Genomic DNA, 26175 nt, shown 5'->3' with positions numbered 1-26175 from the left:
CCGACTCCAGCAGCAGGAAAAGTCAGATGAAGAAAAACATTTGAGGATGTTTCTGTTTGTAATGCATTAAAGAGATTTTTGCAAATATCTTAAAGGACATTCCTCCATCTGTTGATATGGACTTTAACCTTTAAATATTTGCATCTATGAATCAAGTGTTTTCCCAACAAAATCAAGCTGCTAAGTTTTTCTCCTTCATTCCTGAACGCGGCTTTTATTCTGAAATCCCAATGCAGGAAGTTTGGCGCGCTAATCTCTGCGGATTGACAGTTTGTCTGCGGGATTATTGGTGAACTCAAGTGCCCCCCTGTCCGCCGTGGAGAGCTGCAACTGTTTTTACAGCTGACACACTTCCCGTTTCGATCAGGTCAGTCGCTCTCAGCTCGTTTCTCCACCTTTGCGCTGCGCTGCGCCCTGAAAGCTGCAGCTAAACACTGCGCAGACAACAACAGCAGCAACAACAACAACAACACCAACACAACAACAACACAACACAACAACAACAACAAAGAGGGACACACACACAGCCTGTGCAACACGTCCAGCCGCGCGCATCCACGCCCTCCTTCCCCTCTGTGTGTGTGTGTGTGTGTGTGTGTGTGTTTGCGCGTCTCTCTCCAAAAGAAAAGTGGTTTAAAGCCGAAGAGAAAGTGTTTGGTTCATGGAGCCCTGCGGACGGCACCATGTTGCACTGAGGGGGGGTCTGCGGTACGAGCCTGTAAAACTTTATTAATAGAGGAATTGGCTTCAGATGTGGTGGTGGTGGTGAGGGGGGGGGCTGCTTTTATTCTCTCTATCTACAAAACGGTAGGCTTCTGCACCAATGGAGGAGAGGGAGAGACATGAGGAGGAGGTGGAGGAGGAGGAGGAGGAGGCGAGAGGGGAGGGAGGGAGGGAGGCAGGGGGGTGGGGGGGGTTTAACAGTCCTACAACCGTATTTTCTGTCCCGTTTATCCGCCATACAGGCCAGCTCTCGCCCCCGCTGCGGACTAACTTCCTGCATGTGGCTGTAGGTGAACCGGGATCTCCGCGCCGAGCGGCCGCCGCTGTCCGTCCATGCGGGCGCCTCTCCTCTCCTCTCCGTGGATGGTGCGTAATAATATCATCTGGAGAGGCCGAGGCCGACATTTTACCCCGGTCCGGAGGAGCCTTAACTCCGAGGGGACACCCGAGGACACGCGATAAGGTAAAGCCCGTCTCGCGGCTCCGTGCCAGTGGGCACACAAACGCGCGTTTACGCTCAAGTTCAGCAGGCGGAGAAGTTACTGACAAATATCCACACTGTGGAGATAAGAAATAATGTTGGCTTTTAACGGTCTCCTGTGATGAAAAAATGGCTACTTTCACACGGATTTACACGCAGCAGCATGCATGGCACAGAGGCACACTTGGATTATTTAAAACGCACCGAAAGATCGATAGAAGCTTCTTCTTTGTTGTTATCCACCAATATTTGTGACATATTTATCGCTTTAAACTGCTGCTTATTACATTTTCCAGGGTGCATCAAACATTTCTACTTGTATAAACATCTTTGCATGTATTTCCCATATCCGTGCGCATGTAGGAGGACATACATTTGCTCCCAGTGCGCTTTTTTTTTCCTGCTAAACTTTACAGTTTTATTATAATAAACCCTTCGTTTTTAAAAAAAAGCCGAGCCCAACTTGCCAGGGCCTGTACAGTAACATTACCACCACCAATCGGCAGCAGCACCTGCAGGTGGACAAACAGCAGCCAAACTTGTTCTGGGATTTGTTCTTCGCGTCAACTTTAATATTTAACACACAAAAAAAAGAAAGAAAGTCAGAGAGAGTGGACACAAATCCAGACTTCACACCTGCATGTGGCTGCAGCAGTTTAACGCAGAAGCGGATCCACATGCTCATAAATCGGCCGTATTAACAATTAATATTGGACATCCGGTGGCACTGCCAGCTGCGCCCCATTTTTATTGTTGTCTTGCGCTGAAAGGATCCCTGTTGTCTCGGCTGGATACTCCGCGACGCGCGGCGGCGGCTGCTTTTAGGTAGGAAATTCAGCTTTATTTCAAAATGAATATTCAGAAAACGCATGATGTGCAGGGTGAGAGGGAAAAGAGGAGTGTGGATGTGGGAGTGCGGCTGCTCCTCGGCTCGCCGTGCCGTGCCGTGCCATGCGGGACACGCTGCTGGCTGCCACCATGGCACCTTCCCTTCCCTTCCCCGCTCCGGCTCCGTGTGCTGCCGCCGCTGCTGCTGCTGCTGCTGTTGGATCCAGCTGTGCGGACACACAGCGCCGTCATGCCCCATCAGGTCCGCTGCACCCATCGGTTCATCGGCAGGTTTTGAGGGTTTTTTTTTGTTTGTTTCGGGGAGAGCTGGACGCGCTCCGGATGGACAGGGAGCCGAGCAGAGGCGAGGGGCGGCAGACCGGGGACACTTCACGTCTCTCCATCGTTTTACGGGAAACGGAGCTCCAAGGACACGGAGAGGAGAGACAGGGGGCGCATCCAGGTCGTTTAGGGTGTTTGTCCTCTGTTTTTCTCCCTCTCTCTCTCTCTCTGCTGTAATTCAAGTCTTTTTTATTCAATTAGAGGAGACAGGGAGAATTCCCAGGCGAGACGGAGCTTTGTCCGCCGCCCAGATTTTTGGAGCTTTAATTTGGCAAATTGGCCTCCACGCCAGACCGTCTCCCCTCCCCTGCGCTCCCGTCTCCACCTCGCTGTTTACGGGCACACTCTCCGCCATCTCAGCCTCTTGTAGACTTCTGTCTAATTTACTTTTTTCTCAAACCCCTCCTCGTCTCTCTGTGCGTAACCTCCATCCATCCGTAACCGTGTTGTCCTCTAGTCTGTCATGCTGGAGGCGGGTTTTTTTTTTTTTTTTTTTCTCTGAAGAGGCCTCCAGCTGCTAAAGGTTCATTGTCTGGTCAGACTGCTCATGCTCTCAATTTGCCTCATGGTCCACTTTCTCAGTGACTTCCTTCCACACGTGTTTGGATCAGAGGAGCTGTGCGTAGTAATCAGCCAATAATCTTCTATTCTAACACCTTTTATTTTGAAAGTTACTATATAACAAACAAGTTTTCACTAAGATGGGACAGAAACACTTTAAAGTACAAACACATCAGAGTGCAAACAGTGAAAGTATAAGACCTTTAAACACCTTTTTACACCATAAACCACCACAAACACATTATAATACCGAGCTTAGATTGGTAGGTGATAAATCTGCAGCAGTTCTTGATACTTGATTGATTGTTTAAGTCATTTTTCAGACAGTGGCTTGTTCCAGCTTCTCAGTTATGAGTATTTGCTGCTTTCCACTGTCTTGAATGATAATAAACTGAATATAGCTGCACATATTTGGACTTGAGCAATTTGAAAACATCACCTTGGACTTGCTATGGCCTTCTTTTTTTTTGTTTAAAGAACAAAACAAACCATTTTCACACTGAGAGAATGTGAAGTTGCAGCTCTACAGTATAGCCTCTATTTGAATCCCCTGCTCTGTGTTACACAGCAAGCTGTTTGAAGGATATGGGGTCGTTCTTATTCTGCCATTTCTGTGGCCAAATGGCTTGGAATGACTGGAATTGCTGCGAGGTTGAGGCGGCCTTTAAATCTCCACTGTAAACTGGTCTGTATAACAAGTAAATGTGACTCCTGTCGTGCTCAAACGGCTTCACATGAGCCATAATCTTCCCACACTGGGAATGTAAACGTGCATGTTGGGTTTGTCAGTATGTATCTGGAGTGGTTGTTGCATAAGGCCCAGCTGTGTTGGTATTCAGTCTTGTTTACAACTGGCTAAATGGATCATTGGCCGAATGTGAAGCCGCTGGTTATTGGTGGTTATTGACCCGCGCTGGTTTGAGATGAAGCAATTTCCTTTTGTTTTCCCTGTTGCCTTACCGTGAACTCTGCCCGTCAAGAGTGTGTTTATGAGCACGGAGACCTTCGGACCAAGCCTATGTTGAACCAACACACAATAAATGATTGCGGGACTGTTGTTTCACAAAAGCACGCCTATATCAGCTGTAGCATGAACAAACAGGAGGAAGAATCCGCTCGGTGCGGCGGCTCCGTCGTGTAAATTTGCCTTGTAAAAACAGCAGATGCCTGAAAGAGCATTGTAGTCAGGGAGAGGAGATTAGAGGAAGTGGTAGGTAGGTCACTGAGGTGAATGAGCGGCACGTAGCTTACATTATTTATTTATTTGTATGTGTGTGGATGTTTGTAGTAACGCTCCTCATCGCCACGTTAACAAGCTGAACCGGTGGTACGAGCATAAAATGCACATAGAGTTAATCCCAATGTAAACTCTCACTGCTTTGTATCTCAAACACTCCTGCGCTAAGCACCGCTGGTGAAACTTCACGACAAAGAGGTGGATCCTTTGTGCGTTCGTAGCTTGCTGGGATTATTACATTCCTTCCACCCGTTTTGTTATCTACTTCAAAACGCTGTATGCGTCTGATAAGTGTTTGTGTACACAGCATGTTGGTAGCTGGCTTGCTCTGTGTGCCAAATTCCAGATTTCCATGTGGCGTGCCAAGGCAGTGTCATAACCGCCCAGCCAATCCTCATTTCCTCATTCTTGTGTGCCTGAGGTCAATCCACAGAGACCGTATTATGGCATTGTTCTCGAATCACTGAGCCCGGGTCAGTGTGAGCTGCTTTCTCCTGGTTTTTCACAGGTACAGAACAGTAGGTCTGCATTGTTCCCTCACTCTGTGTGAGTGTGTGTGTGTGTGTGAGAGTGTGTTAGTGTTGCTCAGTGTTTCATCATGTCCCCGTCTGAAAGCAGCAGAGTCTGATCACTAGCTTGCATTGTGGCCTCGTCTCTAATGGAGAACTGGACTTATGGTTACACAAATATTAACTGATGTGGAGCTGCTCCACGGGGCTGAAAAGATCCCATTGGTTGCAGTTTAACCGTACTGGGTGGAGTCGAAAGTTAGCTCGGTTAAAGGAAAAGTCTGGCAACTTTCAAGGAAATCAACGTGTGTGTGTGTGTGTGTGTGTGTGTGTGTGCATCAAAAACCTGATCTGTCTCTCTCCTCCGTGCTGCAGAGCTCCATTGTGGTTCTGAAACTATTAAAAACACATCAGTAAGCCTCACGTTTGCACTGGCTGACATGCTCCTTCATCACCGTGAACACACACACGCTGTTGTTTGTTTTGACTCAATCTGAGATACACCGTCCGCTGCCCCAGATACTCACTAGAGCACCAAATGTGGATTAATCCACTGCTGGAAATAGTCCCCAACAAATGCACTATTTCTCCTACAAACCTACACAGATCAGACGTTACAGAATATTATTTAGCTTTTTAATATTGTATTTGTGAGCTTTTATTCTATATTTCTATATTTTTGAGCGTTTATTTTTTTTTAAAGAGTTATGTTTTCAGTAAGAAGCAATAAGTAATAAAGTCAGAAAGTGTTTAGATGGATGAACATTGCTGGTTTTGGTCTTTTTATGGGATTTGTTACCAGTAAGAAATGTTTTTTTAACCTTTAAATGGTAAAATAGGAGGAAGGTTAAATATAAATCACAAACACAGCAGTCACGACACGAGCTAATGCGGCTAAATCCAACTGGTCGCTAAGCTAACGTAGCTAGATTAGCACGCGCTCCAGATTCTGAGGTTTAATTAAAAACAGCGAGATGATTTTGCCTCTGAGAAATGTGTAACTTTTGGCTCTAATCTGTTTTCATCTTGGCCTTTATCTTTCTGGACCCTCCTGCTTTCCTGCTCCCTCACTGTTGCTTCATTTTCTCCTGCACAGGTTGTGTAATTTTCAACAAAATAACATCCGAGTTATTCATTGATGCAGCTTGTGACAGTAACGACGCACGGTGGTAGTGAAATAACAAATGTTAGTTGGTAATTATCCTCAAATTCATCCACAATTGTTACATGAATACTCTACACAGCACAATTCAACCTTTATCTGGTGCATAAAAGCTTCTGCATTCGCTATTTTAAATGCCAATTGTTGGCAGGTCTTCCTCAGGAAATGATATGTCCTACATTTTTGTGCATTTCTGGCAGCAGCACATGTTTTTTCATGTTGAATAAAAAGGTGTATTAATAGAAAAACTAGCCACCTAATGTAAGCAGTAATACCTGTCATGGCTGAACAGACAAAAAAAAAAAGATCTCCGACATCTTAATGTTTAACTTCATAAACACGGAATACAAGAAAAAAACTGCATCACAGCAATCAACAGAAACTTCAGCGAAACCTTGAAAGGCTTAAAAAAGCGCATTAGTGTGAGGAAGGCACAAAAGTTTGTTAAAACCTGTATTTCATCTTCTTTACTGCTGTCATCTCTTCGTATTATGGCGATCAAACAACCCAATTCAGCGACTGACTTGTCCTGTATCTGTTAAAGTCTGATGATGTGTGCGTCATGGTCGTACATTTACGTCCTGGTACGTCTCTACGCTTTAACCACGTGTTTACATCACTGGTTTATTGCTGTATAATTTTCATGGTGGCCTCTGTTGACCCCTCCTTGCCCGTCCCTCCTCTTCTTCTTCTTCTCTCCCTCCAGGCAGGGAGGCTGAGAGCTGCAGGGCTGCGACATGTGAAAAGAGCTCCACCCCTTGACCCTCTCAACTCTCGACCTAAGGTGAGTTACGTCCTCGCCCTCCTCTTCCTCCCCTGTCATCTTCCTACTCTTCTTCTCTCCCTGTCGTTTCAGCTCCGTGCTGAAATCTGAACTTGGTTGTGTTCTTTTTTCTTTTTTCTTTTTTGCAGCAGAACTCGCTTGAACTGACGCTGTGACCTCGACCTGACACCCTCCTGCCTCGGGCATGCCTCAGGTAACGTGGGAGCGTACAGCTGAAACCTGCAGTCTCCTCTGAGCGTCGCTCCCCCGTGGACGTCCTTTCTCACTTTGCGTCTTCCTGTTTCCTTTTCCCCTCAGCCGGGTATGAATGGGATGGAGCCTGCGTTTGGCGAGGCCTACGGGGGACACAGGGGCCTGCTGAGCCCCTACACTCTCGCCATGTCGCCACAAGGGGGCAGGACCGAGTACGACCAGGTGAGACGACGTGAGCGTGACGGAGGGAGCCGCAAGTCACGAGACTTCCGCGAATATCCACGTAGACGTTTGTTTGTCTGAGAACAGCAAAGCACGGCCCTCGCTTTTCTTGGGAAATGAGTTTTAAGACTTGTTTTTTATTAAAATGCTTAATCGACAATATGACTCAGCCTTCTAAGAGTCCTCGGTCAAACTCAGGATTCACTCACATCCTGCGGAAAATTTGAGTTTTCAAAGCAGAGGTGTGTGACTAATAACATTAACCATGGCTCCATTCCATTCAGGTCTCCCACTGAGCCACAACCTGCGGACCAAAGCAGCCAAACGACATTCAGCGTTCATTCATTTTATTATTTACACTTGATGAGACGAAACGTCTGCAGTGGAAAAAAAAACGCCTATTTGGGTTAAAGTTAATTTATGCACCTCAGGTTCAAGGAGCTTTTCCCGGAGTACAATTGCCTTTGCTCCACAATAATGAATGCAAAGTTTGGTCTATATAATATCTAATTTTAGAGTTAATTTGCCAAGACCTTGAAAGTCACGGAAAAATTTAGAAGGCAGCCCACAGAAGCCGTCTGCCTCCGAGTCCCCCGGCTGGTTGATAGCTGGCCGTGGAACTCAGGTGGCGTTTAACTAAATTACAATTAGTGAAGCACCACTTACCGTTGTCTGCATTTTCCGTTGCCGGGTGCCATCAGCTCAGCGCACAATTTGAGATGAAGGGGAAAAAAAAAAAAACACATTACATAAGCGAGAACCTAAAAGTTTATTAAATGGGCTTCTGTTATGTCAGCTCGCAGGTGATCCAGCCGGGCCTTTGTAGAGCTGAACTGGTTCCATGTGTATTGAGCCGCACACATTTAGCACGGGCACTTTGCAGGCACCAGTCTCTCTCTTATTGTTAAAGCATAAAGGCATAAAAAAAGAGCTGTCTGAGTAGATAATTCAATTACTAATATATATATATAACATTAAATGAAACAATTTTATAAGCCTTCCTGTGATGATCACATCATTTTCCTGCAGATTATCCTTGTATAGAACAACCTCCTGTAATTTGCTAATGGCTAAAACACCGCGTGGACCGATGAGATTAATTACCAAGCAGCAGGGCAAATATCTTACTGTGCATGCTGGCATGTGAGACAGAGGTGATGTTAAAATTGCAGGATATTGTAAAAGCTGTGGTCTGTTTTTCTCTGTCCCCTTTCAGAGCGTGCTCCTCATGCTGGGCTCCCCGGCATCGCCAAGGAAACGGCCCTTTGAGTTGCTAAGCGACCTGGTGGACGACGGTGGCTTCGGGGAGGACCTGCATCCGGAGCGCTGGGACGTGTCAGCGCTGGACGAGATGGCCCGCTACACCAAGCTGGGCCTCGGGGTGGGAGGCGAGCTGCTGGCCGGCTCAGAGGAGGCCGTCCTGATGGGCCGCTGGGGGAGAAGCCGGGAGGAGCAGGAGGAGGAAGAGGAGGAGGAGAGGAGGAGGAGGAACAGACTCGCGGCGCCTCCCGTCGCCCAGGAAGTCCAGGCTACTGCCGCAGGGAGGGAGGAGGGGCGTATCTCTGTTGCCACGACAACAGAGAGGGAGCTATGTGTTGCAGGAAGTGGAACCGGAGGAGGACGGGATGGGGGGATGTCGAGGGAGCGCACGGTGGAGGTGTATCAGGTGGCGCAGGAGGAAGAGGAGGTGGTGGCGGCGGCGGCGGCGGCAGGTTTGGCTCTGGAGCACTGCAGCGAGGAGCACAACTACTCCCTGAGCCAGGGAGGGGAGCCGGGGGCAGGGCCCGGTCACAGCTCCCACACGGAGGAGGCGCGCGTGGGGGAGGCGCAGCAGGAGGTGCGGGGTCGGGAGGAGAGCCAGGCTAAGACTGAGCTGGATCTTGAGGACGAGGACGAGGAGCTGGAGGATGAGGAGGAGGATGAGGAGGAGGAGGAGGAAGAAGAAGAAGAGGAGGAAGAGGAGGGAGCGGAAGAGACGGCGGTGGAAGCTGAACTCTCCAGCTCCTCCGAAACCGAATGTGGTGAGTTCTGCTTTCAGTTTCGCCTGTTTCTGTGCGGCGAGGACTGCCAGCGGTCCGTCTGCCCACACAGAAAAACCATTTTAATCCTTCTCGGGTCCAGATGAGACCTCAGACCGCCTGGTTCGCTGTGGTTGGCTGAGCAGAACCACGTTAAAAGCCCAAGTTGCGGGTGTTATTCCCGGACAACACGCCGCTTCACTGGCTGCAGTTTCGCTGTTAAAATTGGCTTTGAGGGTTGGAGCCTCCTCGTGTATTCAAATACCATCTGGGAGCGTCTTTGTTGGGGGAGCAGGGGCTTCTAGTTGAACGTGTTAAATAGAGTATGAAAGTTGGTACATATTGTTAAACAACCATTACAGTAGAACTTTTTCTGCAGCTTTAAAGGTTCAAACGCTCACATGCAGACGGTCCAGCTTCAGACTGCAGCGTTCAGCTGCTGGCTCATTATTTCTTTACACCTCACTTATCGTAGGAGCGAAGTAATTATCAGAGCAGATAAACATGCAACCGTTTTGATGATTGATTAATTGTTTGAGGTTATTTTTCATGAAGAAATGTGAAAGACGTGCTTGTTTTCAGCTTCTCAGATGTGAGGATTTGCTGCTTCTCTCGTTTTTAGCCTCAGTTAAGTTTATCTTTGGGTTTCAGGCTGTTGGTCGGAGAAAACAAGACGTATGAAGTAGTTTGGTTTTCGAGAAACTGGACTTTTCATCAGGGCTGTGACTAACAATTATTTTCACAGTCGCTTAATCTGTTGGTTATCTTCTCAATCAATCGATAAATTGTCAGGAAATGGTGAACAAATGGCGACTAGTGTTTCCTGAAGCTCAGGATGATGATTTTTTTTTGTCCACATCTCAAAGATATTCAGTTTACTGTCATAGAGGAGTAAAGACGCCAAGAAATACTCACATTTAAGAAGCCGGAATCAGAGAGGTCTCTATGATTCAGATCTATGTTTCACAGATGAACAATTAATCAGGAAAGTAACTGTCAGAATAATTGACAGTGGTGATGATCATCAGTTGCACCCCAGTACAAGAGCTGCAGCTTTGACCTTTGACCTTCCCGCTAACCGAACGTATGGCAGAATTCCCTAAAAACCAAAAAGCCACACGTGCACCACATTAATGTGAATCTGTGGCATTGGCTGATGCTGAGAACTCAAAATTTGGGTGTGTCTTGCATCCCTGTATTTTTAGACTCGACATATTTAATTTTGACTAAATTTGGTGAGTAGATTTAAATACAGAATTCAGTATTTCTCCACCAGAATGTTTTTGGCACTGGCTTAATCGTGACCTCGGTGTTTCTAAAATCCTGGCTTGTAGAAAGTCTTCCTCTGAATGCAGACCTAAAAGAGTAAAACCACTGACTGCATCAAAGAATGTACGTACATATCGGTGCATGAAAAAAGAGGATGCATGCATTGATACATGATTTATTCTTCCATGCGAACATCTGCAAGTAAGATCTGCAAAATTCTCAGATTTGAACCACTTATTGCTTCACTGTGGACCGATTGTAAATCAGTTTGCTTGTCATGTGGAGGGGATTGTTTAGCCTGTACAGCAGTTGTAGATATATTTCTTGTGAGGCTCTGGAGGAGTGCACACATGGAGAAAGCTGCATTATAAAGCTAGAAAGGTTTAGGTTGTAGGGTATCGAGTTGCAGTATGGGAATTATAGGATCCAATGTTTTTGAAGCTGATCCATGCTAGGGACTAAAAGTTAGGATACCCCAGCCTCGTCTTTGGTTTCTTTGAGGTCTGACTGTATGAACATACAGTAATAAATCTGTGCTGATCAACACAAACGTTGAGTTTAAGGCCAGTTGGCCGAGGTAATTATATTAAAGCGTTTTTTTCCACATTAATGAACTGAAGCTTGTTCCTCAGACGAAGTGACCGGTTGCTGTGTTGCTTAGAGCGTCAGCTTAAATGTCAGAGGTGATTTCATGTCCCGCCCCCACAGGACACGAAATATAAACACGTATATTCGATAACACACGTGTAAACTGACTTGGCTTCAGATTGCCATCTTTTCCCAGGCTCTCTCTGTCTCTGATCGTCCTCACGTTAGATAAACAAATCTCGGGCCTCTTGTTGCAAGGTAATGGAGAGGTCGCTGGCTCGCTCTCAAAGAGCGGCCTGGGTCACATTTCCACAGTCGCGAGACACCATTGTCACTCAGTATTGTTGCGGCAGTGTGTTTGTGTGTGTGTGTGTGTTTGCCCGCTTGAGCTATTCCTGCCATTAGCCCGTGGCGATTGCAAAGGATCGTGTGATGGATGGAAAAGAGTGTGTGTGTGTGTGTGTGTGTTGAAAACCATAAAAAAAAGAGCCATGGAGGAAAAGATCTAGTTGAGTTGAGAGTGCAGACAATGGCGCTAACTGCAGACTGGACCAGACCAGACGACATGATGTTACATAAGCCATCTGTGTCTGTCTCTGTGTGTGTGTGTGTGTGTGTGTGTGTGAGATGGACAGGCTTGTCTGATGACTAGGATCACTTCATGGTTATTAACTTTCAGTCTGATTTAATCCCACCATTATTTTCATTATTTGCAGCATGTTTTTGTTTTTTTGTTGTTTTTGTTTTAAACTCCGTTCTGCTGGATTTGAAGAAGCGTCTCCTCTCTGCTCCTGCTGGTGGAGCTTTGCACGTTGTATTATTTATGACACCATTATTCATGGCTCTGCGCGCCTGAGGCTAATCGTCTGTGACGTCTGTGTGCTCGTAGGTGTCCGCCTCTGAAGCGGCGTGCATGCGCACAGTTTCAGCCGGTGGTGGCTTTGTCATTAGGACATACAGCATGTGTTTGTGGATTAGGGTGCACAGCGTGATTTCATACCAGGGAAACGTAAAGATTAAAACATGTCAGTTATGCTTAAGGTTCATCTGTCATATTAACTTGCAGGGTATTTCTCCTCTTATTAAATATCTTGCATATAGCTGTCAATGCTTCCCACCTCCGTAATAATGGATTAGAGTTTGTTTTCTTCATGATATCACTGCTCCTCTACGATACGTCCCAAACCTCAAGTCACTGTGATGCAACATCTGGCCCAGATTACACTTAATAACTGTTATTTCTGTAATCGTAAAAAATGAATAGCTTGTTGAATTCCTGCTATGTTAAGAATGTGCTTTTGGACACAATAATGAAGACCTGTAATTCATTTTTTTTAATAAAAATATGATGATGATAATGATAATATCAGATTTGCTGAACTGTAATTGTGTTGCTGGAAGTGGAAAGATCACAAACCTGAAAGAGCCTCTGTGGTGAATCACAAATGTTTGGTCACAGGTCAATTACGGTTTAAACAAACTCTCCGACGGTTCGGCTGCTCTGTCGCTTATTTTACGTAGTTAATTGTAATTCAGCGCAGGGCAGCGCTTCACAGTGAAGTGAACCCAGAAGATAAGGTCAGACACGATAAGAGAAAAACAACCGCAGAGACACTTTCGTTGTTTCACAAAGTGCTGGGAAAGTCACAGGGCTGACTTTGTGGGATGTCTCTGCTGGGCCAACACCAGAGGGAAATATCAAAAAACCTATTTGATAGATTACCACGGGACTTGATAACAGACTTTCATGGTACCCAGAGGATGAATTCTGCTCGTTTTCAGAATGAGACTCGACTTTCTTCTCCAAACATACAAGGAATTTGACTTTTCTTGACTGCGTTCATGCACAGTAATCTCATCAGATATATGAAAAGCAGCTGTGAAAGATGATGATGATGATGATGAAGAAGACTGCGGGGCAAAGATGGTGGGATAAACACGGGACGATTATGTACAGGTTCCATTATAAGCATGAGGTTTATGGATATGACAGGATGCGGATGTGTACAGTATATAAAATACGATAAGATCCTTTATTAGTCCCACGACGGGGAAATTTACAGCGTTACAGCAGACGAGAGGATGTAAAAAATATTTACGGTTTAGACAGAGGAAGTATAATAAATAATAAAATAGAAACAATATACATATATAGAGAGAGATACAGTATATACAGCATGCTTGGATTTGACAATAATTATGTTAAACAAACTATTAAAAACAATGAGTAGATGCTTTGGAAGTCTAAATTACTTTTTGTCACCTCAACATGCTGCTGGACTGTAACCAGACTGGTCCAGTATTTTGGTTTTTGACGATATTGTGAAAAGCCAGATTCCCACAAAGTTAGTCACGGTTAAATACTTATGGGTTTGATTTCCTTCTGCCATTTCTTCTTGCCTCTCCTCACCCTCCGGTCAATATGAGGCTTATGGGTGCCAAACAAGTCCCTGAACACTTTGCCGCTTCCTCGAGAGTCTCTCTCTCTTCTTCTGGTGCAGGGCTTAAATCACACTTCACAATGTTGATCCACTTGTCGTGATAATGTAAGATTAGAAAAGTTGTATATTTGTTGTTCACTGACTCCTTTTCTACTTTGAGAGACTTTTAATCTCGCTCCATATGCTGCTTACATCTTTCAGTTAATAATGTTTTCCCCTTCGTCATTTTTTATTTTATTTAACCTTTATTTAACCAGATAAAGACCCATTGAGATCAAGATCTCTTTCATAAGGGTGACCTGGCCAAGAGGTCAGCAGCACATGTCATAAGAACAGTTACATAGAAATGACAGTACAGTTTAAAACATACAATTTTAAAGGTGCAGTGATGTTTTCAATAAGAAAGTGCCGGAGCTTTAACACAACAGCAAAACAATATTTCAAGATTTAAAACACAAGCACTGTTCAGTGGACTCACGCTGTCTGTCCCCTCAGAATAGAGCGGAAGGCTCCAAGTGGGATAACTTCATAGAGTTTCACATCAGTCTGTACTTTACTGTGTTTCTTTGGATGTGTCTCCCTTCAGAGGTGGAGGCCGAGCCAGTGAGGCAGCCGGGCGAGCGCCCGTCGAAGCGTCGCTGTTTCTGGGAGTACCGCCGCGCCCACGAGACGGCCACCAAGAAGAAGCTGGGCGGAGACGTCCACTGGTCTCTGTCCTGGAGCTCCAGCACTCTGCCCAGCACGCTGTACCGCCGCGAGGGTGAGAGCACAGCGGAGCCGACCAACTCCGACATTTAGATCTCTATACCATCAAGCAGTAAACAAAACAGTCACTTATTAAGTATAAAAATGCCATATAGTTGTTTTTGATTGTTGCACAGACAATGGAAGCAATTTGTCATTCTGTTTAACTGATTAATCAGAACAATAACTGATAGATTAATGGTTAGATGCAGCTCTAATCACATAGATTAGAGCTGTAAAGTGAGGCTGTAAATGAAAATGTAAAGACCCATTGAATGAGAGCCTTTTAGCAGCGGGAGGCATTAAGCTGACATCCGCGCTGCAGCTCAAAGTGTCCCATTTCCTCCCTCTCCTGTGACACATCAGGACCCTCAGGCACGTGCCCTACATACAACTTTCATGTCAAAATCTGAATTTTTCAGCTTTTTCCCTGATAAGAGGGCCCTGAACGTCACACATGACTGTAGCAGCAGCAGCTTGGCAGCCTGCGTTCTTCACAGGCATCAAACACGACACAGTTCATTTATGTTTAATCCAGTCCAGTCACATCACACACCGCTGCATCAAAAATGAACATTGTCACATGTCTCTGCAACTCCTCCACCAGTTAATTGAGATATTAAAGGGCTATTAAAAGGGTTGGATGCCATTTCTGTAATTGCGCTTTTACAGCAAGTTGAAAAAATGTGGATGTCTTGCACGTCGATTTATAAATGGTTTGGATTTGAGACCTTGACAAGAATATTAAGACAAAGTTTGGTGGTTCTGACTAACGGGCTTAACGGCTTTCACAGCCACTTGTTTCATTCATTCAATCGTTCTTTGTGCAGGCAAGAAAGGGCGCCGCAAAGCTCGCAAGACAGACGCCAGCGACCTGACCCCAAACCCCCAGAAGCTCCACAACATCGGGGAGCAGCTGCAGAAGCTCAACGCCGCCATCGACGGCATGGGTCCCGTCAACGACCTGCCCGCCGTGGCTCGAGCCCGATCCCGAAAGGAGAAGAACAAGCTGGCCTCCAGGTAGCAGACTCCACTTACTGCCCACCCACTTCCTCTGCGCCGAGTCCGAACCCCGGAGAATTTCTGTATCGATCGGGCAGACATGAGTGGGCAATTTGAGAGTTCTTCTGTGTTTGTGAATTGAAAAGTACAGAAGAGAATCCTGCAGGGATCCGTGGTTTGGTATCGGCAGTCTTTTCATATGATCAGCTTTCAAGTATGCGGCGCATTTAAATAGTTGACCTTCTAATGCTGCTTCTGGAGGACACGGTTAGAAGTGCTTTGAGAAAAACATCTAGTCTTCGGGGGAATTTAAGGCATAGTTGATTTGATTTGATGGAAAGTGGGCTTAATTTCAGTATCTAGCATTCTTATGTTGAAGTGTCAGGAAGCATTTGATTTCAACTCCTCCCCAGTGCAGCACACTGCGCCGCACTGACGATGACCTTTGGAGAAAAAAAACCCAACCTCTGGGGGAACGGCCATAATAAGCTTCTATCCATTTTAAATTTGCACTGCACGACATTTAAAAGATGTCCCTGAGCGTGACACGCACAAAACAAATGAAAAACGTTGGTCATGACATGTATTTTTGAGCCGATTGAGCCCCTTTTTTTCTGCCAGTTTTACGTTGGACATGAGCGTAATGGAATAAATGAAGGAAAGATGGAGGGAAGCTGAGGAAAACAACAGAAGGGATGAGATGGAGGGAAGCAGGATGAAAGGCTGAATAGGAGGAAATCAGGGCAGGAGTGAGGAGGCAGACAAGGAGTTAGATGAGGAAGGAGAGGAGGGTCATAGAGAGTTCATCTGTGGAGGGAAGGAGGGAGGGAGAGGGAGAATTTGGAGTAAAGGACATTATTAGAGGCGGTTTAAAGAGGAGAGGGACTCTGGGAATATCTTATTATTCCAAACATATATTAAACACGACACAAACACACCATCAGACAGAAAGTTAGGAGGGGAAAAAGACAGACAGCGAGGGTGGATGTAGGCTGTCACTGTGCGCTCGTACTGCAATGTGACTGAGTTCACCTTTTAATTTAATATGCAGGAATTTCCTCTGCGAAGATTCGCATCTTTTTGTACTGTCATTCTTGTGGCTGCCTGAGAACAGGTCAGAGTTAGCAGTGGGATTATCCTGACCGCCCCCAGTCTCACCCGTTTTTTTGTCAGTCTTGTCAAAAACAACCGGCCCGAGGCGTTCAGGGGCGGGTTGTAGAGGAAAAACACTCGCCCGGCTCATAGCTGTGGTGCCTGCAGCTGGACCGGGCGCCCGGCGATGAGCTAGCTCTCCCCAGTTAGCTGTGGAAACATCGTGTCCTGGCGGCTGATCTGGAGACCACAGACTTACGGGAACCAGGAGTTACGTGAGGGGATTGATATCGCAGTCGTCTCTTTGTCCAGTGCAAAGGTCCATGAGATGTTTAGCTTAGCTTAGCTCAAAAAAGTGGAAGCAGGTGGAAACTCTTAGCGTAGCTCCTTCAAAGGTGCCTCAAACAGCTCACGGGGTTTTTGTTCATTCACACTTCAGACACCGCGGGGGGGGGGGCAGGAAATCACAGCCCAGTCTCTTCTCCTCCTCCTTCGGGGGTGGAACGGGTTACTGAACTCGGTTCGGTCCCTCTCCATCTTCAGAAGCTGTTTGAAAACCTTTTGAGAGTAACTTACCCAACTACTGCTGTCGTCCTCGCTCTCCCACGGCCGTTCTCTGTAAGAGCCTCTGCCAAGTGAATACATGTAAATGTGCCATATGTCTAAATGCATCTTTCCTGCATAGAAATAGAAAACAATATGTTGTAGTTAAGTGAGCAGATTGTACAGGAGGGATTCACTGACCCACAGCAGTTAGTTTATTGACTACAACACACAATATGTAACAAAACCGCTTTGGAGCCATTGGTAGATGTGTTTTTCCTCTTTGATGGAAGCCTTCATGCAGAGCTGGGCTAAATATGACCTGAACCACAACCTTTACTGAACACACACTGACTGAATAGTTTGTAGATTTTAATCTACTTACACGCTGCGTTGATACCAGCAAACTTTTAGGCCAAAAAACCCATAAACTACTTTGGAATTTTGCAGCTTTGGTGCAAACTTTGATGATGTGACAAATGCCACTTGGCGCCCTTGACCAGTTGCCTGCAGTGCTGACGGTGCTGACGGTGCTGAGCTTTGATGGATCACACAGTCCAGAGCCATATATTAGCTTCTCTAACCTTTCCCTGAGTGTAAATTGCTCCACATTAGAGATGCAGTGTGGTCTGCAGTCAGTCATATCGGCCTATCGAAGGCACTGTGTGAATGAGATTCCCTGTTGGTGTTAACTCCTGATAATGTGAGTTTACCATTTTCAGAATTGTCACAGTAGTTTCTGACTCACTTCATCAGGATACGTGAGTTTTTTTTCTCCCCTCCTCTGATTGGTTAGTCACTAGGTAGCCTGCTTCGTCGTCTATTCTACTCCTAAATGAGACCATAATTTACAAAATTAATATCATGCAGTACTGAGCAAGACTTAATATGAATACTCCTTTATTGTCTCCCAAGTGAACTGTAAAATAGTCTGTTTTATTATTTCCTCTCACACATATGCGCTGCTACCCTGTTCTTATTTAGAAGGCGGAGGTCTGAATCAGTCGGACTGGACGTTAAACATGCTTCAACCTGCCAGATACAAAGTCCTTGTAAAGTCCGAATGAGCCCGTGTGTGTAAAAAGTGGGTTATTTCCTGGAAAACTGACAGAAAGCGAGTGGAAATGTTGATATGACATCATGGAGTGGTACAGATATCGGCGCCACCATTGCGAACGCACCAAACATTTCATAAATATGTTGTGTGCTAGAAGGTTAATTTCAACCGCCAAGGTTAGAACTGTGCTTGAATGTGATAATAATCCATGAAAAATACTTGATTTTCAACAAAGTCTGATGTTTCATCCACACTGTGACTCAAAAATCACTTCAAAAAATCCAACAATCCTGCCGTCTCACACCAGGTGATAATGAGGATCAAAGCAAACATCTGTATTTTTCACAACTGCATTGTGATGATAGAGGCTTTGAGAGTTTAAGTACCGTTAAATGCTTAAGTCTTGCTCTTTAAAAAGCTGTATGAAAGCTGTGCTCTTGTGAAAGGGCAACTCAGGTCAACGTCTAAACCAGATTCTTCGGATATCGTCCGGAGCTCATATAAGAAAACAGCTATTGTTCAGATGGCAGTGGCCCTGCTGTGCGCCTTCTGGGCCATTCTTTCTCTGAAGACGCAGTTGGACTTCTCATTGTGTGATTGGCTGCTGGGTTTGATCTCAGACGTGGATACACCTCTGAGTATCCACTGTACAAACCCACCCCGCCACCACAAGCTTTTAATTTGGCGAGCGTGTTCCTCCTACCTTCCAGGCAGCCACTTCTCATTCAGCAGGCCACTTAAATCAATTTGCAGCTGTAGGTGCGCCATCACAATGAACAGCGTGTCTTCTTTGGGTCTATTTTTGGTTTTTGCATTGAGAGCAGAGACTGTTTTCGAAAAAGAAAACTCCACATTGCTGGTGTGTTTAGGCTCTTGTGGTGAGGCAGGAAAACGCATTTGCAATTTTAAAAACATGTGGTACATGTTGGAACATCCTCTGTACTTTGTCAGCCTCGTCTCAGCAATGATTAAGAGCGGCTAAATTGCTCTTCAGCGTCATTTCCTTAAACCAGCAGGGACTGTGGTATGAATTGGGACTCTAATAGAGAAAAATGTGTCTTGAGAGGCGAAATCCAACATTTCAACATGCAAAAAAAAAATGTATTCTGTCCAACACTTACTGGCGTTTAAGTGTTTAGTTTCCTCACGTTTCACTCAGCTGACTCACAGCTGTAAGAAAAGAGGAATTCTCTGCAAGCTGCATAGAATAGTCCCCATGAGACGCATTAATATTTAACATGCATTGATTGATTCATTCTCTGCTGCTGTTTTTCAACCCCACATATTCTGAAACCAAAGCGGCCGTATCCTCTCGGAGTCGCGGTGTCAAATGGTTGCTGGAGGAGCGGAGACATGAGGGAGGTTCCCAGTCAATCTTCCTCACAGTTTAGAAATACATCCTCCGCTCATCTCTCTCCAGCTGCTCCCAGTGTGAACCAGCAGACGCAGCAGCAGGATCATGTGGAGAACGGCAATACTAGCCCAGAGTTTCCTCTTCCAGAGAATGACGGCGTTTTCCTTTCCTGTGTTTTCAGGGCCTGCCGGCTGAAGAAGAAGGCCCAGCATGAAGCTAACAAGATCAAGCTGTGGGGGCTCAACCAGGAGTATGGTCAGTCCTGCGGCCTGCGAACACACCACACATCTAATTCTCCTATTTTGAGGGTTTTTAGGTTTCTGACTCCAACTGAAGGATCACATTCTTCTGTCTGTGTTGAGGAATTTGGTGCTTTTATTGAATTCGTTTGGCTCAAATTGGATAAACGCAGAAACGCGCTGCGAGCAATTTAAAAAAACTGTGCTCCTTTTATTCATGAAAAGTTTTTTTTTTTTACCCTCTTATGATTCAGTGATATCACTCAAAGGGAAAATATGGTTGGCCATGAGAGAGCAGATTGAGGTCAGAGTCTGTTATTTTAATATGCATGACCTTTTATCAGCCGCTGGGAGTCTGTGTGCGTGTGTTTATATGTCTGTGTGTGGACGGATGTTGTCACCATGATGGCGTCCACTTTACGCCCCTGACCCACAATCGCTTTACACTACAGATCACTGCATCCCATTTTTAATCGATCATTCCCAGTCCACTGATTTTAGTGCAACCTAGATAACATTCACAGCAACTTCTGTGGTTCATTGCTCGAACAATGACCCATTACATCCTTCATGTAAAGAATTTTACTCATGGAGATGCATGAAACCTTTAGGTGGAGGCTTATTGGATAAATAGTTAAACAGTTCGTCAGACTCACGCCTGGTTATTGCCCTTATCAGTATTTCCAGCACCAGCCGTGCTTCCTAGACTGCCTGGCAACCCGAAACCCATCAGTCCCCGGCCCAACCAGAAAAACCAAAGCCACCTCACCCATGCCTGTCTTTGTTATTGTTTTGAAGTATTTCCTGGAGCGTTTAGATTGATGACACAGCCACAGCCGGCGCGTCTCTTATCCCTTACGTTTAGCCGCTCTGATCTCTGACTTTGCCACCAAGCAAACATACGCTGTGTTTCCAGCACCGTCATTTCCTGCTCTGAACCCCAGATGCATCCTGGTGGCTGTCTCATTATTGATTTGGTCACCACATGACAGCAGGCTCGCTCGTTGAATGTTTGACCTTTTGCCGTGACGCAGCTGTTTCTGCTCTTTCCCACAAGGTTGATGTTATTTTTCATAAAAGTGTTATCATATCAGTTAGCGCTCTTCTATTTCAGGCGACACGGCACGAGGCCAATATGATACTCTGTGGAAAAACCTGCCAGTGAAAGGTTCCTACAGGCGCCCACTTTTTTCTCACTGTGTGCATTTGTCTAAATCTTAGAAATAACCTTGTGTTCAGCTGTGGAGATTGGACCTAAGTTTATTTATTTTACTCGCACACGGCAGTTTAAGTCATTGATGATAAAAATCACACCCCCCCCCTCCCAACATGCAACAAATAACACGTCTGCGGTGCCGTAGAGCTGACATGTTCCAGCCTCTTTTTATATAGAGGAATAAAACACAAATCGGGCTGTAAATTACTGAGAAAGCGTCTTCCCAAGGCCACTTTGAAGATGCCCTGTTTAAGAAATCAGGTTACTGCAGAAGGCTGATTATAACGAGATCACCGAGGAGCGTGTAAACACGCTGGATGACGAAAAACCCGAGAAGGGTGTCTTCACCTCGTTCATGATAATCAACACCTCGACTCTGCCAAATCTGTCAGCCGGGTCCCCCCTCCTCCTCCTCCTCCTCCTCCTCCTCGGGTTCGAGTCGACGTCTTTTAATTCAACCCCAACCGGCGTCCTGCTTCCTTTTGTCCCTGTTTTTTCCCTCCCGTCTTTTAACATTCCTTTCATTCCTGATCCCGGGCCGGCATTTCATTGCGAAAGCTTTACTTGTGGCTCCTGCACATTTTTTTGTGCTGCTGGCGGGAAGCCAAAACACACAAGGCTTAACCTCATACAGTACATCCCCTCGCTTCCTCTTTCCCTCCTCTTTCCCCTCTCCTTCCTCCTGTGACTCTTTCTTCCCTTTTTTTTTCATTCTCTCACGTTCACTTGCTCTCTGTGTCCTCTCTCTCTCTCTCTCTCTTTCTCTCCCCATCCCTGTAATTTGCATCTGTACAAAACACTCTTTACATGCACAGCAGCAGATTCAACAGGAAACTTCTAATAAGCAGGACTTTGGTGCTATGCCAGTGCCGGGAAGCCTCCTAACTTCAGTTACTGTGTGTGTGTGTGTGTGTGTGTGTGTGTGTGGCAGAGAGAGAGGGATATCCAAAGTGTCAGAAAAAAGAAACGAGTAAAACCCACTGTGGCCCTTCGCCCACACACACACACACACACACACACTCCATGCTGAGACGAGCGCTGGACAAAAGAGGAATCAGATCCATAAGAGAATAATGTACACCGACAGGGGCGGGGCGGGGGGGTGGGGTTGTCGTGGCGCCATCTGGTCACATGACCCCCACAAAGGGGGAGGAGCCAGAATCACAGAAGATAAACCTCAAGCAAATCCTTTGTTTTGGAGCGGAAAGGATCTGATGTCCAAATGAACGTGTGGAAGTTGGTTATCTGTGGTGCAGAAAAAGCTGGTCACGCTGCGTTCGACAGTGTTTGAGTCGGGGCTGCAGCTAATCTTTATTTGTGTTGTTAATATTAAATGTCATCACAGTTCCTCAGAGGCGCTCTGAGGAACTGTGATGCCTTCAGTTGCCCCAAAACCCACATTTTTCTGCCTCAGCACCGACAGTAGTTAGGCGTTATGTTTCATTACATTCGGCGTGAACGTTCACTCGGACTCAGAGGATGAACTTTGTGAGTTTGGTGGTCGAAGGTCAATGACAACATGTGACACATGACAACATTTCACACACGCAAACACGTCTAATAGGATAAAATGATGAAGATGATGACATTTTATATCAGTCAAAGGTCAAACGTCACTGTGACAATCTAATGTTCAGCAAAAACACTTTTCCGGCCGTTATTCGACGCCATAATCCGGGAACAGAAGGGGGGATTGAGACCATGTTGGACACTGAATTGGTGACACTAATCGGATGTGGGTGTGAACTGAAGGTTGGCGGAGAGACACAACACCAAGGCGGTGATTCTAGTTTAAGTTTGCAATGATATTTTCCAGCAGATCTTCACACTAGAGAAGCTCTAAGCAAAGACTCAGTCGGGCTTCAAACGATTAATCGACCATCAGAATAATTGCTAATGATAATCTGCTGCAGTTTTTCACAATACAAACACAGGAAACATGTTTACTCAGCAAAAAATAACCAAGGAAGCACTGATGTCTTTCTCAGAAACATCTGCTCAACATCTGCTTTCATCGTTGCAGTTTCACAGGTAGAAGCTGCCCCAGTCTGGTCTGTTGGCTCCACTGGGGCAGCTGGGAGTCAACTGTGGCTCTAAAGAAGGAAGGACACGTCATACTCTGTCACTTCCTCCTCCTGAATCTGTCCTTCTGGTCACAAGCCCACTCCAACTTTTCACTTTCACTTAAGCTTACTCTCCCTTTCCTTTCCCTTTTGCTCTTAAAGACGAACATCTTGTTCGTTACAATGCAGCAGCAGAGTTTTTGGACAAACGTGCTCTAAAGTTTTGAGAAACAAAAGCTAAGGCACCGAGTTTTGATTTAAATGATCACGAACCGAAAGTTGGCGTTGAATGCTTTGTCAGAATCATCTGTTAAATCAAATCAGTGAAAAGGGTTTTATTTTGGCGACATTCTTCTACAGCTGTTTTGTGTGAAAACAATGTGATGTGTTTGAATAGCTGAGCTTGTTTTGTTTAAACGTCTCATATTCAGCAAAATCCACTTTTTAATTATTTCTCCACATAAATATGGGACCCTTCACACTGCCAAACTCTCTCTCTCTCTCTCTCTCTCTCTCTCTCTCTCTCTCTCTGCTCCGTCTCTCACTAAATGCGAGTAAAAAAGAAAAACGTTTAGATTTGACACCCTTTATGATCCCTTTATCCTCCAGCCCTTCAGCAGGCTGAAAACATCTCCTTACTGACTCCAGAGCAAAGAGGAGCAGGTTGTTGTGCTCTTATAAAAGGGAGTGAGCAGGCAGAAGCTGTAAACGGCTGCAGCAGTCATGTCTGTAGGAGAAAAATAATGTGAATCTGTTCCAGTGGGACCTCCAAACACAAGTATGAGTCGGAAAGTGAGCAGAACATGTGACCTTTAATGAACTAAAAGAGGATTTGTGAGGAAAAATTGGTGTCAGTGTTATTGACACTGCAGCCAGAATCCAGAATACCTGCTTTGGCAACAGCTTTCTGGCCCGTCGTGCTTTTGAGATGACAACTGTTTGGTTTTTATTTGCACAGAGAACCTGCTGGGAGCTCTGCTGCGGATCAAGGAGGTGATCCGACGGCGGGTGGAGAGCAGCGAAGAAGAGGACACGGACGAGCGCGGGATGACCCAACGCCTGGAGGACATCCTGCGGGATTCCAGTGGTGAGAGACACAAACACACAAAGTGCATACAGTCCTGTCCTGTCATGCTATAAATTTATAAATATATAGATCCCACTACCCCAAGTCATTCATGCATTCACAGCAAAACAGTGAGTGGAGCTTCTCCAATACCAGCTGGAGTAAATACTTCCTACAAAGCACCTACATATTGTTGTATTCTTTGCACATATCAACTAGTGTGTGATGTTTTTAAATGTACTTTTTGTGACTCTTTATTAAAAACAGCATTACCATCACTAAAACTGCATTATTTTATTTTTAGTGATACATTCTCCCACATTTACCCTCATTTTTGGATTTTTCTTTCATAAAGAAATATTTCTGTCCATCACACAAATTTATTTCCATGACAACTGCAGGTCCTTTAGTTGCCGGGCGGACCAAAGACTTTGTGCAGAGGATTTTGGCGGCCAGCGCCGGTGGTCAGAACCAGCGCAAAGAGCCTCCGCAGGGAGATGATGAGGCGGCAGGCTAAAACTCGCATCCCAGCATCCCCTCCTCCTCCTCCTCCTCCTCCTCCTCCTCCTCCTCCGCGCTCTACCACACCTTCCTCTCCCAGCGCCTCCTACCAAGCTGACCTGACCAAGCTTCCCCTACGCCGCCTCCACTCCCATGTGTACACATGTGAAGAAGAGCAAAGAGGTGGAGATGCTGGGAAAGAAGAAGAAGGAGAAGAAGAAGAAAAGGAGGAGGAGGAGGAGGAGGAGGAATGAGAGTAGCCTAAACATAATGGGAGTAAATTGCCACCTTGGTCCTCTCCTGTTGGCCCTCCAAACAGCAGCCGTGTTCACCGCTCTGCAGGCTGCACCACAACCACCACCAGGCCAGAGCTGCTGCTGCTGCTGACGTCTCTGTATTATATGTTCTGTCTGTCTGTCTGTCTGTCTGTGTGAGTGTGTGTGTGGGTGTTGGACATGTAACATACTGTATGAGCGTGTATAGTGTTCCTCTCTCCCTCTGTGTGCTGTATTTGTATCCCAGTGTGCCTATGAATAGACATTGCACTGTTTTGTAGATGGTCATAGTTGCCGGCAGGGGACCGGTAGTGAGCCGAGGGCGAGGGGGCATTTGAGGATAGAGGAAGTGCTAAAATAAGGAAGTGGGAGGAGCCCAGGCCTGAAAGACAAAGAAGCGGGTGTGTGTGTGTGTGTTTTTTTTTTTTTTTTTTGTTGGCTGGGCTCCTATAGAAGCACTGCATACCATTCAGATTCCATCAGCATCTGAAATGTCAGTAAGTGTTGTGACCCACAACAAGTGATGGAGTCCTGATGCCAGACCAGCTGTTGATGGAAACAACAGCCTGTTTGTTGCGGAAAAAAAAGTCCTTGGAGCTTTAATAACCCCCCCCACCACCACCACCACCACCACCTGACTCCCACTTCAACACCCCATCACCCCATCAAAATGTAAGCAAAGTTAAAAATGAAAGAGAAAATTGCACCTTAATTCAAACTGACCAAAGATATCTGACACTGCTGAACCACTCGGACACCAAAACCTCTCACTGCTTCAGATGCTGCCAACCATTAACACATCATTTTGTTTTGGGAAGGGAGGGATAAGTGACTGAAGTATTCTGATTGTTGCCATGTTTACCCACATGCGTCCTCAAAGGACGGCATCACTGAACGGACTTTGATCCCCTTCACCTAAATGCACTACTGTCATGGACCTGAGAGGCCGTGTTGTGACTGACAGTTTATTTGGTCACCTTTTTTAGCTCTGCAGCCTGGTGCTCCTTTAGCGTATCTGCAGTGGCTTTATTTGTACCCACTAAAGGGAAGTGTCCTCAATGCCTTCCCCAAGCCCTCTCCTCAACCCCTGACCTGATTATGTAGCGCACCTTCCTGAATTGCAATGACATATAGAGAAAAACACTTGTAGATCTAGAAAGCAAATAAGTCTAATTTGTTTTTTTGTTTTTTTTATTTTGATTTTTATTGTTATTTGGCGATGCCACAGCCCACACAGTGGGCGTCAGTCTTGAGAGTTTTGAAATCTGCCTTTCTTCTGTGGTCTTTGCTGAAGCTGTAGACCAACCTGTCCAAGGTCTCTAAATGTTGTTGGACGTTAAAAAAGAGAAAAAAAAAAAAAAGAAAAAAAAAAGTCAAGGACCCTTTGAATTGCACTGTGGTAAAAAACAAAAAAAAAAAAAAGAAGCAACTAAGCACCTTCGAAGAGGGCTTCAGATCCTCCAAAAGAGAAAAAAAAGACTTGGCACCTTTTGTCTAAAGACAGACACTGATTGAGAGACCGTGGGCGCTCGGTGCTCTGTGGCCGAATGGTGGTCTCGGTTTGTTCCAGCGTGGTGCTACTGTATGATGAAAAAATAAAAAGCAATGCAAACCTGAGCGGAGGCATCAGGCAGTAACTGCTGACTGGGTTTTGGCCTGCGAGCAC

The 26175-nt window shown here is 45.7% G+C and overlaps 1 protein-coding gene across 4 annotated transcripts; it reads left to right on the top strand.

Annotated features, from left to right (window-relative positions):
- The first annotated feature begins 301 nt into the window (after positions 1-301).
- LOC139199177 (CREB3 regulatory factor-like) lies at positions 302-26126 on the top strand. 4 transcript variants are annotated; one of them, XM_070828203.1, is made up of 10 exons: positions 302-367; positions 6550-6627; positions 6756-6820; positions 6925-7041; positions 8258-9062; positions 13944-14117; positions 14932-15121; positions 19331-19404; positions 23626-23754; positions 24135-26126. In XM_070828203.1, the coding sequence occupies exons 3-10, from the start codon at positions 6812-6814 to the stop codon at positions 24248-24250; spliced, it is 1614 nt and encodes a 537-aa protein (XP_070684304.1). In that variant the 5' UTR covers positions 302-367; positions 6550-6627; positions 6756-6811; the 3' UTR covers positions 24251-26126. The 4 variants fall into 4 exon arrangements, with proteins under 4 accessions (XP_070684304.1, XP_070684306.1, XP_070684305.1 ...); XM_070828205.1 differs by lacking the exon at positions 302-367 and adding an exon at positions 953-1186 and having other exon boundaries at positions 6572-6627; XM_070828204.1 differs by lacking the exon at positions 302-367 and adding an exon at positions 953-1186 and having other exon boundaries at positions 6759-6820.
- The last annotated feature ends 49 nt before the right edge of the window (positions 26127-26175 follow it).

The sequence above is a fragment of the Pempheris klunzingeri genome, chromosome 3 (assembly GCF_042242105.1).
Source record: "Pempheris klunzingeri isolate RE-2024b chromosome 3, fPemKlu1.hap1, whole genome shotgun sequence".
NCBI lineage: Eukaryota > Metazoa > Chordata > Actinopteri > Acropomatiformes > Pempheridae > Pempheris > Pempheris klunzingeri.
Note: the sequence above shows the minus strand (reverse complement) of the source record. Positions and strands in the feature narration are given on the sequence as shown.